Consider the following 17243-nt stretch of genomic DNA (forward strand, 5'->3'; position numbering starts at 1 on the left):
TAATTTTCTAAAGTGGGTTGCATTTATTTTGACGGTATATACTATATTTCATTGATTGTGTTTTATATTACTTACTAATTTTCACTATTAACATATTCCTTTTACTCTCCCTTTTATTTTATTATAATGATATAAATATACATATATTATTTCCATTTTCATTTTAACTTTTAATTCTTTCATTTTGCTATACATATAATTCACTTATTTTGTTATTAATAGGTTCTTACTTTATATGGGTATAAGGGTAGCATATATCTATTTTATGTATAGGTTTATTTAGGTTGGGTATTTTGGGTCCTTTTCGGAATTGATGTGAGAGCAGGGACTGTTTTGGATATTTTACACTTTATTGGTTATTGAGTTTTTTTATTAATTTGTAGGATGTGTTTTAAGGATAAATCCATAGATAAGGGTATATTAGAGTATTATTTTGTGTTTTAATCTTTTTTGGGGTTATACACATATATTTAATAGTGTGAATAATATTGTCTTTTGGGCATTTTTCATTCTAACTACTTTTGGGGTTTATTAATATTTAAGAAGTATTTAGTTTATTAGTTTAGCACATTTAATAGGAAAAACTATTTTGGGGGGTTATTTTCTATGAATCCATTATGTAAAAACTGTTTGGAGTTAAAAGTTATTTTCTTATTTATGAACCTTGTTCATTGTTTTTACATGTTTTTAATTAAAATAAAATGGTATTATATCTAGTATTATTTTCATTACTATTTTTACCTATTAATAATCTTAATATATATATATTCTCTTTACCTCATTTTTAATCTATAGGTATAATTACGATTTCTACTAAAAATGTATATATATGTATATATTTCTTCTTTTCCCTTTGACATCTATATGTATATATTTCAAAGGTATTTGGTTGGGTGAGTTTTGGATTAAAATAGTTAATTGTTGTAAATATGTTCAAGTGAGGATTAATTTGAGGGAAAAGGGGAAAATGAACTACAAAAAGAGATCCCAATTTGGTTACTTAAACTAAAGATTTCTAGAGGTTCCTAATGTAAATAAAAGGTTTTTAGTTCTTTATCATTCTCAAACGTCTTCCTAAAATATCACGTTTTGAAACCTTAATCCGTTCCAATGGCGGATTAAGCGAGCCTTGTAATTAAAAGCGTTTTCTGGAAAATAATAGAGTTTTGAATCGTTTTCCTATCTAAACGGTTTTGTACAAAAGCAAATGGACTTGTATGCTTAATCACGTTTTTGGTTAAAACTTCTTGTTCAAAGTTTTCAAAACGCTCGAGTCGTTCCAACGGCGATTCGAGTGAACATCATGTAAATTAACGGGGTTTTGAAACGTACCTAAATCGTTCCAACGACGATTAAGGCACGAACCATTTAAATAAACTCATTTTTGGGAGTGAGCTTAGTTTAGAGTTAATATGTAAATTAAAGCACAAAACACACTATGAATAAATCAATTCTTCCCTCTCCCCCTCTCTCTCCTATATACTTTAAATTTATGCAAAATGGGTGATTCTTTACTAAAATGGCTTTCAAACAACATGCTCAAAACGGTTTTCAAAGCGAGAAAGAAAAGGTTTCAAATGAATTTTAAACTTAAAGAAATATGCGATTAGTCCGTTATCGCCTAACACGCTGAGTAGGAGGCCGGTGGTTCATAACCGGGCGATGTCGGGGTGCCTAGTAGCCTTTCTCCGGAAAGGAGCTAGCCTTCTCGGCTCGTACCTAAGTTTTCCGAACCCTCACCGGTCTCCCGCAAGGGATCGGTGTTCATTTTCCCATTCGTGGGTGGCGACTCTTCCATACTCCGAGCTCCGGTCCTGCCGAGCAGCTTGATTCCACGATTGGTTGCTTTCGGCGCCAATCACCGCTTACGTCGCCATGAGGTGTCCACCCCGCGGTCCGCCCAGGCGAGGCCATTCGGCACCTTGTCTAACAACGGCATACATTTATAGTGTGGCCATCTTTCCCACAAAAGTCACAATAAACTACCCTTTGGGGGTATTTCCATTTTTGGTCAGCACGATGGTGCTGAGCATACCAACACACCTTTATAGTGTGTCCTTTCTTTCCACAGCAGTCGCACTGACTGTTCTGCTGAGTATACCGTCTTTACTGACTGGTACCCGAATACTCAATCTTTGAATAGAACCTTTTCTTAGCCGATGAACTCAGCTGGTTCTGTATGGATGTGATGTCCTTTCTCAGCTTCTTAGAGTCCGATTGGACTTCAGAGACAAAACTATGCATGATTTTTAGATTTTCATTTTGCCTGGTATTGTCCTGGAGGAGATGTCGAAGGTCACTGAGTTTGACCTCTTCAATCTCATCACATCGCCTGCTGAGTGCTCTTATTTTCTTGTTACACTTTTTTGATAAGTGTATAGAGATCAATCAGGGCATTTATCATTTCATTTCTGAGCAAAGGTAGAGATGTTACCTTGGTTGAGCGTTCCTCATGGTCAGACCCATCAGACAGGTCAGCTTGCTCAGAGTGGCAGGTGTCAGCAGATTAGTCAGCCATAAAACAGATGTTACAATGCTATCCAAGTTTCTACTTCTCTGTTAACTTGTGAAAATTCACATTTCATTAATGATATACCTATTTATTCAATATATTCTTACTGTTGATTATTTTGATATTGTTCTGACAAAATGATTTTCAAAATGATAAACTGGTGTTTTTATTAAAACGTTCTATTCCATCTTATTCGTATAAGAACTTTGTTCAACACTTGACAGATTTAGTTTTTATAGACGATATGATCGCTGATCGCGGCTTATCAGACATAAAATACTAGTTTGATTAAGGTAGCAATCTGCTCCGATCCAGAGAGATTTCTACGGTTCAAAGCCATTTAATTGAATAAATCCCTATATTATTACATGTCCATAATCTTTACAAAGTTAAAGTTGCTTTCTTTGCTTTATGAAAATGAGTTTTATACCTACTATTTATTCCAATTACGGAAGTATCTGTCTTGTAATCAAAATCTCAAGACAGAACTGTTCTCTAAACTCGATATAATACTTTTATCTAATCCTAATTTACCAAAACCAATTCCATCAATTAAAACATATTTCTTTTATTAAACCTAAACACGTGATTAAACCGAATTAAATAAAGTTTTAGTTAAAAAGCGTTCCCTGTGGGTTCGATATCTTTTATTACTACAAGCGTATACCGTGCACTTGCGGAAATCGCTCAACAATCTTGCATTCATCTCAGAGATGTCCTCATTATCATTCATCTCAAACAACTCGTACAGCCGCATATGTTGATTCACTTTGGACTCATTGACCTTACTGATTCCTTCATAGGTGACCTCCAGCTTCTTCCAGATTTCTTGTGCTGACTCGCAACCTGAAATCTTATTGTACTCTGCAGCATCTAACGCACAGTGAAGCATATTGATAGCCGAAGCATTATTTTGTAATTTCTTAAGGTCATCTTCTGACCACTTAGCCTCGCTTTTGACAGTTTTTACACCGTCAATGATTTCATAGGGAACAAAAGGGCCTTGGACTATAGCCAGCCATGCACTCATATTTGTTGCCTGAATGAAGTTTTTCATTTTGTTCTTCCAAAATGTATAATTAGATCCAAAGAACAGAGGAGGCCGACTAATAGACAATCCCTGAAGGAGTATCTGAGTTGTTTGATTTCTTGGAAGGAAACGAGTGATGTTCTCAGCCATTACAGGGATCAGCTCAAGATAGTGTTATCTTAATTAGTGAAATATTAGGCTCTGATACCACTTGTTGGTCCCGTGTAACGTAATAGGATTAGTTCTAAGGGGGATGGGGGTTAGGAACTAATATAACTTTTTCGCTTAATAATGCTGACTTAATTGAATGTTTGATAGTTTAACTTAGTTTCAGGTCAGCAAGACTGAGTGTGGTGTGAGACAACTTTAATCAGATGCTGACTAGAACTGTTTCAGTTGTGAGTTGGGAAGTAACACTTAAGTCAGTTTCCAACTCATCACTCAGATTACTCAGCTTCAGCTTGTACAGATTATTTACTGAGTAATTTTAAGCAAGCAACACATACATACATACATATATATATATATATATATATATATATATATATATATATATATATATATATATATCAAGAGAAAGGGTTAGAAGTTACTCAACAGACTTATCCTGGTTCGGCCTCTTCGCCTACGTCCAGTCCCCGGAATCCCTCCGAGCTTTTTCAATCCTCTACTGAGCTCTTTAAAGGTAGAGCACAAACCTTTTACAATAGTAACTGAGTATGCAAGAGTACCGTCCTCTATTCGTCTACTCAATCCTATCTACCACTGAATACTATAACCGAGTATTCAGCTTCTCTCTACCACCGAGTACTATAACCGAGTACTCAGCTTCACCTTTCTAACCTTTTACAAATGATAAGAAATTGTTCTTAATACAACAAAGAACACTTTAGATGACAGAATCAATCTAGACATTTACACAATGATTGGAGTTTGGTGTAAGAGCTTGCTTTTTCTTTTCAGACAGCTTCTATTTTGGATCTTTGACTTAGTGAAGATTTGCTTGTCTGTCTATATCTCTTGTATGTGCATCTTATCCAAGTGATGATTTGGCCTTTTATAGCAATCTTGTGGCTTCAATGATTTGAATTCCGACATAGCCATTGTGGGAAAAACGGTCTTCATCATCATCACGTGGTCAGCTTCCAGAGCTGCAGGCCAATCCTATCTTCTGTTTTGGACAGGTGCCAGGTTTGTCTTCTTATGCCAGATTTGTCTTCTTACGCCAGGCTTAGCAAAAGTCAGATGATCCATGCGTCTTGAAAAGGTCATTAAGATTGATTTCCGAGGCTTCTGATTTGTTTCAGAAATGTGTCAGACCTTGTTTTCCAAGTTGACGGATCATTGACGCTGACTTGATTATTACTCAGCTTGACTCAGCGGCTTCGCCTTCAAGCTTTTCTGAAGAAGACATTTCCTTCGCAAAGCTGAGTTGTATTCCACTCAGCTTCTGCTGTGTGACTTGCTTATACTGACTTTGTTCTGTCTTTCTTTTATAGACTTTCAGTTCCTGTTCTCGTTAGTTTACTCAACATTGAACAAACACATTAGTGCAATTAAATCAAAGCACTTAAATTTAATTGTTTTAATCATGGGAATAATTTTGTCAAATCAAAATCATGTGGAAAGGTGTTTCAACAGTAAGTCCATCATATTATTATAAAATCTTTAAATTTTATCTTAATCAATTCTTTAGTCCTTCCATTTGGTTTTGTAAATGAAAGTACACAATTGCCCCTAGTTATATACATAAAAATATTTATCTTTTAGTATCAAATTTAATCTAATTAGTTTTAATGAAGTTTTTGAACTACATATACCCTGAAATTAATATACTTGTAACAATGTATTATTAATTTTCTTAAATTGTAATTATCTTTTACTTTTTTTTTTGGGATGAGACAGAGCTTGGGCGGGGCGAGCGTCCGTGGCCCAAGAACTGAAAACCCCGAATATATTTAAAAAAGAAAAGTTTGAGTTAAAGAAGAAGAGGGGAAGAAAAAATATAAAAGAGAGAGTTAGGAGAATCTTAGATGACTAATATTACGAATGTCATCATCAATCATCAAGTGACAAAAAGTAGGAGCAGAAGGCCACTAATTAATTGTCGAAGAGGAAACCCCAAACTTTGCAAGAGCGTCTGCAACTCTGTTTCTTTCCCTTCCTCAGAGATAAGAGAACGATCCATATATGGGGAACGAGCAGGTGGGATGCCAGCAGAGGCTGCAGTCCCAACAATAGTGGCTGCATAGGACTGAGGCCTAGCAGAAGGACCAGAACTCGAGGGGGGATTGGGACAGGCCGCAGTAAAAGAATCAACAGAATTGGGCGAAGCATGCTTCAGGAAGGAGGAATGAGAAAAGAGATGGGCAATGGAGCAGTCCGTCTCCATTGGATCGACGACCAACAAAGCCGGAGCTCGTCCAGATGCACAATCACCGGCCAGAAACACAGCTTAGAATAGCCACGTGAATTTTTTTAAATATAATATCTTTAAACTAACATTAAATATTATTATAAATTTTTTTATAATTTTTTAAAAATCATATACTTTTTTTCTTCATTCGTAAAACTTATTAGAATTGTAAAACTTATTAGTAAAACCCTCTACAATGATAGTCTTACTCCTATTTTAATAATTTTTGAAATATTTTTCATTCATTTTTTTAGTCAATAAATTTTACGTTATTAAATTAAAGTTCTATAATTATAAAAAAAATAAATCAATTACTTTATATTGGAGAAGTTGTGATTATATAGGAAAAAACAGAAAAAATATAAAATAAAAAAATAGATGTTTTATTATTAAAACATAAAATAAAGGGTAATTTTGGTATTTTAAAATTTATTTAATATAGTTTGACCATTGAACTAAACATAAGGACTAAGAAGTTAATAAAAATAAAAACTAGAAAACTATAAATTCTCAAAAATGATTGAAGCATTGGCAATACGGAATAGCTTGACGTGGATGATTTCGAGTCAGAGGGATAATGTAGAAATTGAATCGGATGCTAAAGGGGTCGTTGATGCAATAAATTCTCAAAATAATGACATATCCGAGTTTGGTAATATTGTGCAAGACTGTAGAGATATCCTTTCAAGATATAGTGATATCTCGGTGTCTTATGTTCCTAGGTTAGCGAATGAGGCTGCTCACTTAATAGCTAGGCAATCCCGTTCCAATGCTAATTTTTTCGTTTCCAATTTAATGCCATTTTGGCTAACATTTATTATCAGTCAGGATATTGAATCCTGTTTAGTTTAATGAAAGACATGAGTTTTGATTAAAAAAAAAAAAGAAAACTATATAATTATTTTAAAAAATACAGAGATTAAACAGTGTATTAGATAAAAACACGTCAACTTTATAATTATTTACCCTATTTGTCAATCAATAGGTTAGCTTCGAAGCATGAAGACGGTAAACCACAAATCCAAACAAAGCCTAAGCGTAGTCGCACACTCGCACTCCTATCAGTTCCCTTCAATCATCTCCTTCTCTCGTCCATATCTCTGCTTTCTAGCATCTACAGAACCACTTTGCGAACCGCTAACATGGCATAAAGGCATGACATTCGGATTCTCAGATTCTCGTTTATCATACTCCACCACCTCAATTCAGGTAATTTGCTTTTCAATTTCCCTCTCATTAACGAATTCAATGCGAATAAAAAAAAAAAGTAGGTCCTGATTAGTAACGCTGTTTCGCTCCTCGAAAAATGCCCAAATCTGATTCAACTGCGCTTGGTAACCATTCAGTTCAATTTCAGAAAATTTGTATGTCCTTTTGGGATTAACTCTTTTATGCCGTATAAGCTTCTTTATTTTCTCAGACGGAAAATTAAATGAATGTCCAGGTTTCCCGGATTGATACGTTGCTTATTAAGTTGGTTTCAGGCAATTCTTTACTTGCCGTATATGCTTTTCTTCCTTTTTTTTGGTTTTATTGTCATTGGGGTTAGTTGTTTTACTCATTTGTCTTTTGGCTGAATAGAAAATTTGGAAATTGAAATGGATAATGGCTTAGGTTTGTGTCATCTGTAATTTTACATATTTTTTGTTTCGATTTTGTAGATTTTTTATTTGAATACACTTTCTGAAGATGCTAATTAGATTCTTTTCTTTTCTGCAATTATCTTGGATATAATTAATTGGATTGGAGTTTTGTTACACTTTGAGGTGCAGGGATACCAGGAGATGGAAGGTGTTTGTTTCGGTCTGTGGTTCATGGAGCTTGGATTAGGGCTGGGAAACCATCTCCAGGCGAAAGCCTTGAGAAAGAACTAGCAGATGAGCTTAGAGCTAAAGTACAGATCAGGCTATTTTGCTTTGGAATATTTTCAATTATTTCTAGTTTTCTTATATTCCTTCAACTGTTTTATGCATATTCTGCAGAAAATTTGGTTTAAAATTGAGGTTATTTATACCAATTATAGTGCTTGTTTGTATGAGTCATTGCAACGTGGTTTTAGAAAAAAAGTTTGTTTAAGTTTTTGCTCTCTTTTCATTTTCTATTATCTTTACATGTCTTGGTTTGCTCGTCAAATTGCTGGCCTCGTCTTCCAATTATTTGTATACTTGTTACTAAATCAAACCCAAGTGCACAAGAGCATTGAAGTTCTGGAATCAAATCCATATGCTGATAAGTGATAACTCTTCTATGTTAAGGAAGGTTGTTGATAGGGAAGGCCTATCCTATATATTTTGCTGTATCAAGTTGTTATCTCATTAGATAAACAAAAAGCGTATCCTGCCAATTTTGATTGCGTTTCAACTTCCTTTCTGAAAAGTCCTGTGGTTTGGACAGGTAGCTGATGAATTTATTAAGAGACGCAGAGACACCGAATGGTAAGTTTGCTTGATGATCCTTGGTGATGTTTATTCTGATTTTATACCCTTCCATCTTTAAAGTATTAACTAGTACGTTTTTGGTTTCGATTAGCCAATTATGCGTAAATGACAAGTTGGGGTTCAGATTAGCCAATTTAGTTCCTGTCTTTTTGAACCTCAATGACGATCTAGCTAAACATTCTTGAGCAAACTGTTTAGACTTTTGGCAGGTTTCTTGAAGATGATTTTGACACATATGTCGGACAGATGAGACAGCCCCATGTTTGGGGAGGGGAACCTGAGTTGCTTATGTCTTCACATGTACTAAAGTAAGTTGCCCTTTTCTACTGTTTCGATCGTTTGATATTTGTCAAATTCTGTTCTTTTATTACTTTCCGAGTAAGTTTACCAGTAGATTTCATACGTTATCTAGCGCCTCTAGTTTTTACTTTATATACGAGTTTAAGGCTTTGGTGCCTCCGAAACCAAGTCATCCTGTGGTGGCTGTTGTACTGCTATTAAAACTTTAGCTTCTACTTAAATAGGAATTTAAGTTAATTTGACATATAAGTTCAAATGAAACAAAAAAATGCAATCATGTTATCATAAGTGAATAGGTAATCTGGAATCAATATTTTCTTTTGATCATCCTATATATAATTTGATAGAAACAAATTGATTACAAATGCATTACAACATTATCTTTTTCAAACGATTATCAGTTTTCCAATTTTAGGGTACCAATTACAGTGTACATGCGGGATAGAAATTCCGGTGGCCTGAAAACCATAGCCGAATATGGTCAAGAGTATGGGAAGGAAACTCCAGTTTGTGTCCTCTATCATGGTTATGGGCATTATGACGCATTGCGAAGTCAGATTTCCAGCTCACAATCCAAGCAGTAAGATACTTTTGCTTCATTGTATTTACGTTCTATCGGCGAGTGATGCTGTCATTTGACAATGATAATTCTGCTGCTTTAGTTCAGCTGAATTTGAGCGCATTTTAGTAACTAATTTTCATTCCTTCAATCATAAAATCTAATGAAATCTATGTCGTCAAAACCCTTATTCGGTTTCAAAGTGAGGAACACCTCTCCCCTTCATCTTTCTCTCTACTGTAGCCCCAACCATGTATTAAATGGTGCTAATTTTCATACTTGAACTTAAACTGCCTTTAGAGTAGCCATCTGAATCAAAAAGCAATTTCATTACTGGCTTAGTTAAAAGGCAGAAATCAAATCGTTCGATCAATTTTATCATTGGTAACTCACGATCCAATGCCTTTTTGAGGGGACGATCATGTAACTTTTGTTACCACTAATCGTCCTCCAAGCAGCTTTGGACACTTTCAGCATGAATCTGCATCTCCATTTTCAGCTTTGGACAATTCTGTTGCTTTAGTATGACTACCGGCGCACGAAATTACATTAGTTGTTCGGTATAAATTACTGAATTTTTTCATGCTTGCACTCAGGATCTTTGCTGGTTAAATCAATGGACTAGCTCTGATGCAGCATGTTCATGCTTAGTTAACTAGATGGCTACATTTTGCATGCTGTTTTCGTTCCGTCTCGCAATGTGGCTGTTCGTAAGCTGGAAATAAATTTGACAGATGATCTGCGTTTCTGATTTTGGTTTTGTTTAAGATTATTCTAGCGTTTATTGGTCACGTTATTGCTTTGTTTCTGTTTTGGCAGGAGCAAGAGAATATGAACAAATGAAGTGTTAGTTATAGCGATGCTAAAGCTGCGATCTATTTGGTTTGTTGTGTTATAGTTGTATTATATCGGTTTTATGCGACAAAAGTGTAGTCGTGTTAGCTAATTTATCTCTGTAAATCGTATTATTATGTTAGAATTTGACACCTCTGGTGTAAAGAATAATATAGCATTCCAAATGAAATAATAAATAGGGAATGTACTGCAATTCCTTGCAAAGTCTCATGAGCAACTAACTAGGATTTGTGTTGGATGGAATCGCATCTCTGACGAGATTGGTACCATTTTATAAACGTTGGAAGGTTAAATTATGTTAGACGGAGTTATAATGACATCATTTCACAAATGCTAGGCTGAAATGATTGGGGTTATATTGACACTTTCCTCAAAATTTAGGCTATTTTAATATCTTATCCTAAAAAAAACCTCTATTACCCGATAAAATGATATCGTCAATACAAGAATAACTATCGAAACACTATCTGAGGCACAATATCACCTTACATAATTATTGTTATACAAGTTAATGCTTGTGTCGGTATATTTTTTACTGTTCTACTCAAAACAGTAAATAGAATATAAGAGTATTTAGTTAAGGTTGAGAAACAATAGTAACTATAGCTATTTTAGGAAAAAAATCGAATAATAATTATCAACTAATAACAATAACTAGGGTTGTAAAAAATATTAGGCACTAGTCGGATTGACATGGCTCTCGAGAATTAATTTAGGATTAATCGAAATTAATCGAATTTGTATTTTTATATGTTTTATTTGTTAATAAATAAGTTATTATATAAATGCACTTAAAATAATTTAACATAGAAAAACATATATGTTTGTAACATATATATTTAAAAATGTGTCAACGTTAACACCCTGGTCCAAATCCAACACATTGGGCCTCACGGCTTTAAAACGCGTCTGCATGTATTGGATTCATATCTTACTAATAAGCCTCAATCACTCCCTCTCCCTTTCCGATGTGGGATTCAGTTCATTCCTGCCCCCATCGTCATCCCTTAGGGCCGCTCCTTGCTCAGGCCTTCTACCCCGGCGCCACCCTCTCCGGACGGGTCGTTACATCAACAATAATAATTAAAAAATAATATTAATAAGTAATATAATTCACAAAAACTATGAGACAGTGTTATTAAAATCTTAAACCGTATCATAAAAACAAATATAAAAAGTTATTATGCAAAAAGTTTGAAAAATAATAAACAAAAACTACTAATAACAATGTAACAATGTGAGACGGTTGAAAAGTGAATAATAATAATAATAATTTTTCTAAAAAAAAAAAAATAATAATATTCAAATTGTTAGAAGAACCATATGTCTTGAAATAGCAGAAACTTGACTTCATTAATTAAATAATAATAATAAGTTGACCAATTTTTGTTACATTTCGCTAGTTCCCTTTACTACAATATAAATTATAAAAACAAATATTCAAATAATCTCAAACCAGTCGATATGTCCGAGTGGTTAAGGAGACAGACTTGAAATCTGTTGGGCTTCGCCCGCGCAGGTTCGAACCCTGCTGTCGACGGTTTTTTTTATTATTTATTTTTACACTTTCACAACTTATTTTAATATGTAATTTAATTTTGGAATAAGTTATCACATATTAAAAAAAAAAAAAACACAATTTCAATGTAAATCTTTATCAAATGATACTTATTTTAATTTGTATAATGTAATTCCAACCCTGCTGTCGACGGTTTTTTTTATTATTTATTTTTGGCTTAATGCTTTTGCAGCCCCCTTAACTTGTCCGAATTGGTTATTTACCCCTGCAACTCATCGAATGTTCTATTTACCTCCTTAACTCCATAAAAATGGTATTTCTCACCCACTTAACTTGTCCAAATTTGTCATTTTACCCCTTCTCAACTCATCGAATATCCTATTTACCCCCTTAACTCCATAAAAGTGGTATTTCTCACCACTTATGATCATATTTACTCTCTTAACTCCATAAAAATAGTATTTCTTATCCCTTTATAGTAGTAAAAAAAGTTGAAAAGAGAAAGAACGAATAAAAAATACAAATAACAAGAACATTAATATAAACAAGTTAAATACATTATATGTAGGGATAATGTACCAAAATAAGCCTATAATTTTTGGGAAGTATCAATTTAGATTCCACTTACAAAATAACATAAATATAGGTTTAACGTTTAAAAAAGTTATTAATTTAGGCTTCGATAACGGATTGTAAGGGGATGAAAAATACCACTTTTATGGAGTTAAGGGGGTAAATAGAACATTCTATGAGTTGGGAGGATAAATGGACAAGTTGAAGGGGTGAGAAATACCACTTTTATGGAGTTAAGGGGGTAAATAGAACATTCGATGAGTTGAGGGGGTAAAATGACCAATTTGAACAAGTTAAGGGGGCTAGGGAAGCATTAGGACTTTAAACACTTTCACAACTTATTTTAATCCATATAATGTAATTTAATTTTGGAATAAGTTATCACATATTTAAAAAAAACACAATTTCAATGTAAATCTTTATCAAATGATACTTATTTTAATTTGTATAATGTAATTTAATTTTAAAATAAATTATCATGTACTCCCTCCGTCCCATTATATAAGTTGTTTTATAAAGTGGTTTTTTTTTTCCAAAATATAAGTCGTTTTGGTTTTCCAAGAATTTTTAATTTAGTTTTTTGGTCCAAGCATTAACATTTTTTATCTTAATCTATGAGTTTTTTAACATTCCAATACTTATTCCCAACCATTACATGAGAGATTTTTTTTTAAGTTAACCAATGTAAAATTCATTAATTAGGCTCTGCATTAATTGTATTTTTTTAATTTGTGTGAAAATCTCTAGAATAACTTATATTATGGGACGGATGTAGTATAAAATAACTGAAAATGACTTAAAGTTTTACATACAAAACAACACACTCATTTAAATGTTTGTCAAATGACACAATTTCCATTACAAAGTTTGTATAAATTAACAAAAATTGACACATGAGAGTCAAATGACTGTATCATTAACTCCTCTTGAAGCGTATGCGAATGAATTGGGATAAGTAACCCAAGGAGTTGCATTGATTTACAATAAAGTAATCTCATATGTCAATTTTTTTGTTAACGAGGGCTTAGTTTTGCATTTGACAAACATCGAGACTAGATTTATGTTGTGTTGTACAACAATTTCAATCCCAATGTTTGTCAAATTATAATTAAAATCATCCCTAACAGATTTTGACATGTGAGAGTCAGATCACCATATCATTAACTCTTCCTGAAGCGTATGCAAATGAATTGCAGATAAATGACCCTCCTCTCGGTGACTTTTATTTCCTTTATTTTAAGACATTTTTTTATAAGTAGCAGCTAATTGTTTTAATTTGTATAAGCTAATTCAATTTTGGATAAGATATCAAAATAGTCTCAAAGTTTTAGAGGAAAAGCTAATTTAGTCTTCACCAATAAAATAGTACAATTTTAGTCCCAATGTTTATTAATTGGTACAATTAAAACCTTTACTATGATCGTGCCATTAATTCCTCTTAAAGCGTATGCGGATGGATTGAGGTAAGTAACCCAATAAGTTGTATTGATTTAGAGTACGATAATTTGATGTGTCAATTTATGTTAATAAGAGCTTAGTTTTATCATTTGACAAACATTGTTACCGAATTTGTACATGAATGTGGATACTAAATTGGTTCTCCAAAAAAATTTAGGTATTTTGTACTTTATCTCGTTAGCCCTTGAATTTTCTTAGAATGTCCCATTAAGGCTCCATATGGCAAAATAATGAGAGGGTTGGACAAGTTAAAATGTATATCACTTTAAACAAGTCTATGAGATCATTAAACTTTAAGGATATCTTATTAGCCCTGTGAAATGACCTATTGAACACCTAAATTTGCTTAAAATAACATATTGATCTATCGAAGTAATATTACTAACAGAAATTGACACATCAGATGACCGTGTCGTTAACCCCTCTTAAAGCATTTGCGAATGAATTACAGATAAGTGACCCAGAGAGTTACATTGATTTACAGTACAATTATCTGGTGTGTCAAATTCTTTTAATGGTGCCTTTAATTTTGTTATTTGATAAATGTTTAAGACTAAAAAGTGTGTTGTTCTAGTTAGCCCATTCATTTTTTCGAAGAAAATGTCTCATTTACCCCTAAAATTCATCCATCAGAAAAAAAAAAATAGAGGTCTAGACAAATTAAAATATATAGCATTTTAAGTAAATTTAGAGAGCTAATATATCATTTTAACCACTTCAATATATCAATATATTATTTTAAACAAATTTAAGTGGTAAATGAGTCATTTCAAAAAGCTAACAAAATGTTCGTAAAGTTAAAGGTGCTAATCGATTTTTTCTAGCGAAGTTCAAGGTGCCCATGATGTACTCGGGCCTCTTTAATACTATGTAACTTTTTCTACAAAAACGGTAACAACTTTAATTAAGTGGTGTTTAATAAAATTGAAAATTAAATATGAAAAAGATAAATATTAATTTTTAAATGCTTAATTTTTTAAAAAATAATAGGTAATTGTTTTAATTGTCCATCCATTTCAAAATAATTGTCACATTTTACTAATTTTTCTTATTTTATATTATTTATCTGGTTTAGTTTTTTAAGGCAATTTTTTCTATTTTATCCTTATTAATGAGCTTAATATTAGTTGTATTTTCTGTCATTTTCACTTTTCAATGTATGAAGAGTTGTTCAATTTAATGCGTAGTACAAAAAATTAGAATTAGTAATAAAGAGAAATAAATAGTATTTTAGTCTATGTTCCATAAATTTAATGCAAATCAACCATTTCCTTAATGTATGTGATTTGGTCAGATGTGACAATTATTTTGAAATGGAGGGAATACTACGTAATGTCGAACAATTATGTAAGCGGATAAAATTTAATCAGATTTAGGATAGAAATATATATATATATATATATATATATATATATATATATATATATATATATATATATATATATATATATAGGGGAGGGATCAAGTGAGAACATCCTCTTAGGTGAGGACACTTTCTTAGGTGAGAACCACTAAAACTACGTAGTTTTGAGTCTAAAAATTAAACAAAAAATGTTGCTGCCATGGGGGTTCAAATATATATATATATATATATATATATATATATATATAGGGGAGGGATCAAGTGAGAACATCCTCTTAGGTGAGGACACTTTCTTAGGTGAGAACCACTAAAACTACGTAGTTTTGAGTCTAAAAATTAAACAAAAAATGCTGCTGCCATGGGGGTTCAAACCTTGGACCATTTGTTTATACTCCAAATTACTTACCACTGAGCCAATTACTTTCCTTATGCAATATGTGCCGCGCTGATTAATATACCATCGCACTGTAGCTTTCATTGTTTAATATTTGACGCATGCACTTATTAATATTGATTAAATATGCACAATAATGAATTATTAATAGAAAAAAAAGAAATGTGCATAATAATGAATTATTAATAGAAAAAATTCAAGAACATGCTCCAATTTCTTATTTATTTAATTCCTTTATATTTTGTAATTTATGTTATATAAGAAAATATTTTTTTTTAAACATACGTTATAACATATAATTTAACTTTTTTTTTGAAACAACATATATTTTAACTTTTAAAACGCGAACTATGAAATTTAGAACGTACGACATATTTTTTAGAACATACGTTATGTTTTTTAGAACATGTGTTATGTTTTTTCGAACATGAGTTATAAATTATATTTTTGGAAAAAAATGAAAAAACGATCCAAATATCTACTGATTTTTTTAGAACATTATACTTAATTTTTGGAACACAAACTACAAACTTTAGAACATACGTTATGTTTTTTAGAACATGTGTTATGTTTTTTCGAACATGAGTTATAAATTATATTTTTGGAACAAATGAAAAAACAATCCAGATATCTACTGATTTTTTTAGAACATTATACTTAATTTTTGGAGCACAAACTATAAACTTTAGAACATACGTTATGTTATTTAGAATATAAGTTATAAATTATATTATAGAACAAATGCAAAAATGGTCCATATATTTACTGTTTTTTTAAACAACAATTGTTTTCCTTATCCATTATGGAGCGCGCTGATTAATATACCATTATCCATGTAACTTCTATTGTTTAATATTAGACATATGCACTTATTAAATATCGATTAAATGTGCATAATAATAAATTATTAATAGAAAAAAAAGAAATGTGCATAATAACGAATTATTAATAGAACAAAAAAATCCAAAAACATGCTCCAATTTTTTATTTATTTAATTCCTCTATATTTTTTGTAATTTATGTTTTTAAATGTTAAGGACGATGTTCTAAATAATGTTACATAATTCTAAACTTTATAATTTATGTTCTCCAAATTAAGTATAATGTTTAAAAAAATCAGTAAATATCTCGATCATTTTTGCATTTGTTCTATAATATAATTTATAACTCATGTTCGAAAAAACGTAACGCATGTTCTAAAAAACATAACACATGTTCTAAAGTTTATAGTTTATGTTCCAAAAATTAAGTATAATGTTTTAAAAAAATCAGTAGATATCTGGATCGTTTTTTCATTTGTTCTATAATATAATTTATAACTCATGTTCGAAAAAACATAACACATGTTCTAAAAAAACATGACGTATGTTCTAAAAAATATATCATACGTTCTAAACTTTATAGTGCGTGTTTGTTCTATAATATAATTTATAACTCATGTTCGAAAAAATATAACGTATATTTTCTTATATAACATAAATTATAAAAATATAGAGGAATTAAATAAAAAATTAGAGCATGTTCTTGTATTTTTTTTTTGAACCTGAAAGTGACGCTTAAATAGATGATGGATTTGCATCCAAATAAATAGTGTTCACAAGCCAGTCTGGCACAACAGTAGAAACAAAATCGCTAGCATTGGAACAGGCAAGCCTAGCTACCAAATGAGTCGCACTGTTCGCTAAGCGAGAAATAAAAGCTAATTTAAAAGAAGGGGTGGATCTTAGCAGGATTCGACAATCTTCCACAATCATACCAAATTCAGAAATGTCCTGCTTGTCAGAGTGAATAGCATCTACCACAACCTTAGCATCAGATTCAAAAAT

At 32.0% G+C, this 17243-nt stretch overlaps 1 protein-coding gene and 2 non-coding genes across 11 annotated transcripts; all 3 read left to right on the forward strand.

The window, feature by feature from the left end:
- Positions 1 to 7176: 7176 nt before the first annotated feature.
- Positions 7177 to 10376, forward strand: LOC136231305 (OVARIAN TUMOR DOMAIN-containing deubiquitinating enzyme 4-like). Of its 9 annotated transcripts, none has more exons than XR_010689749.1 (7): positions 7177 to 7322; positions 7731 to 7852; positions 8353 to 8393; positions 8606 to 8704; positions 9112 to 9276; positions 9852 to 9965; positions 10075 to 10363. XR_010689749.1 is itself a non-coding variant. In XM_066020642.1 (6 exons), the coding sequence occupies exons 1-6, from the start codon at positions 7265 to 7267 to the stop codon at positions 10088 to 10090; spliced, it is 501 nt and encodes a 166-aa protein (XP_065876714.1). In that variant the 5' UTR covers positions 7177 to 7264; the 3' UTR covers positions 10091 to 10344. The 9 variants fall into 9 exon arrangements, 7 of the variants coding, with proteins under 7 accessions (XP_065876714.1, XP_065876715.1, XP_065876721.1 ...); XR_010689750.1 differs by having other exon boundaries at positions 9852 to 9961; XM_066020642.1 differs by lacking the exon at positions 9852 to 9965 and having other exon boundaries at positions 10075 to 10344.
- Positions 9587 to 9725, forward strand: LOC136231712 (small nucleolar RNA U19). The gene has a single exon (XR_010690080.1). It is a non-coding gene; the product is annotated as a small nucleolar RNA U19 (small nucleolar RNA).
- Positions 10377 to 11568: 1192 nt separating the features above from the next.
- Positions 11569 to 11650, forward strand: TRNAS-UGA (transfer RNA serine (anticodon UGA)). Its single transcript has one exon. It is a non-coding gene; the product is annotated as a tRNA-Ser (tRNA).
- Positions 11651 to 17243: the final 5593 nt, after the last annotated feature.

This window comes from Euphorbia lathyris, chromosome 5 (genome assembly GCF_963576675.1).
Source record: "Euphorbia lathyris chromosome 5, ddEupLath1.1, whole genome shotgun sequence".
NCBI classification, from domain to species: Eukaryota; Viridiplantae; Streptophyta; class Magnoliopsida; order Malpighiales; family Euphorbiaceae; genus Euphorbia; species Euphorbia lathyris.

Excerpts from the sequence above, each read along its gene's own strand:
- LOC136231305 (XM_066020642.1), top strand. The coding sequence starts at position 7,265 with ATGCCCAAATCTGATTCAACTGCGCTTGGTAACCATTCAGTTCAATTT. Across the intron at positions 7,323-7,730 it reads AGTTCAATTTCAGAAAATTT|GGATACCAGGAGATGGAAGG; the intron begins GTATGTCCTTTT and ends TTTGAGGTGCAG. Across the intron at positions 8,705-9,111 it reads ATGTCTTCACATGTACTAAA|GGTACCAATTACAGTGTACA; the intron begins GTAAGTTGCCCT and ends TTCCAATTTTAG.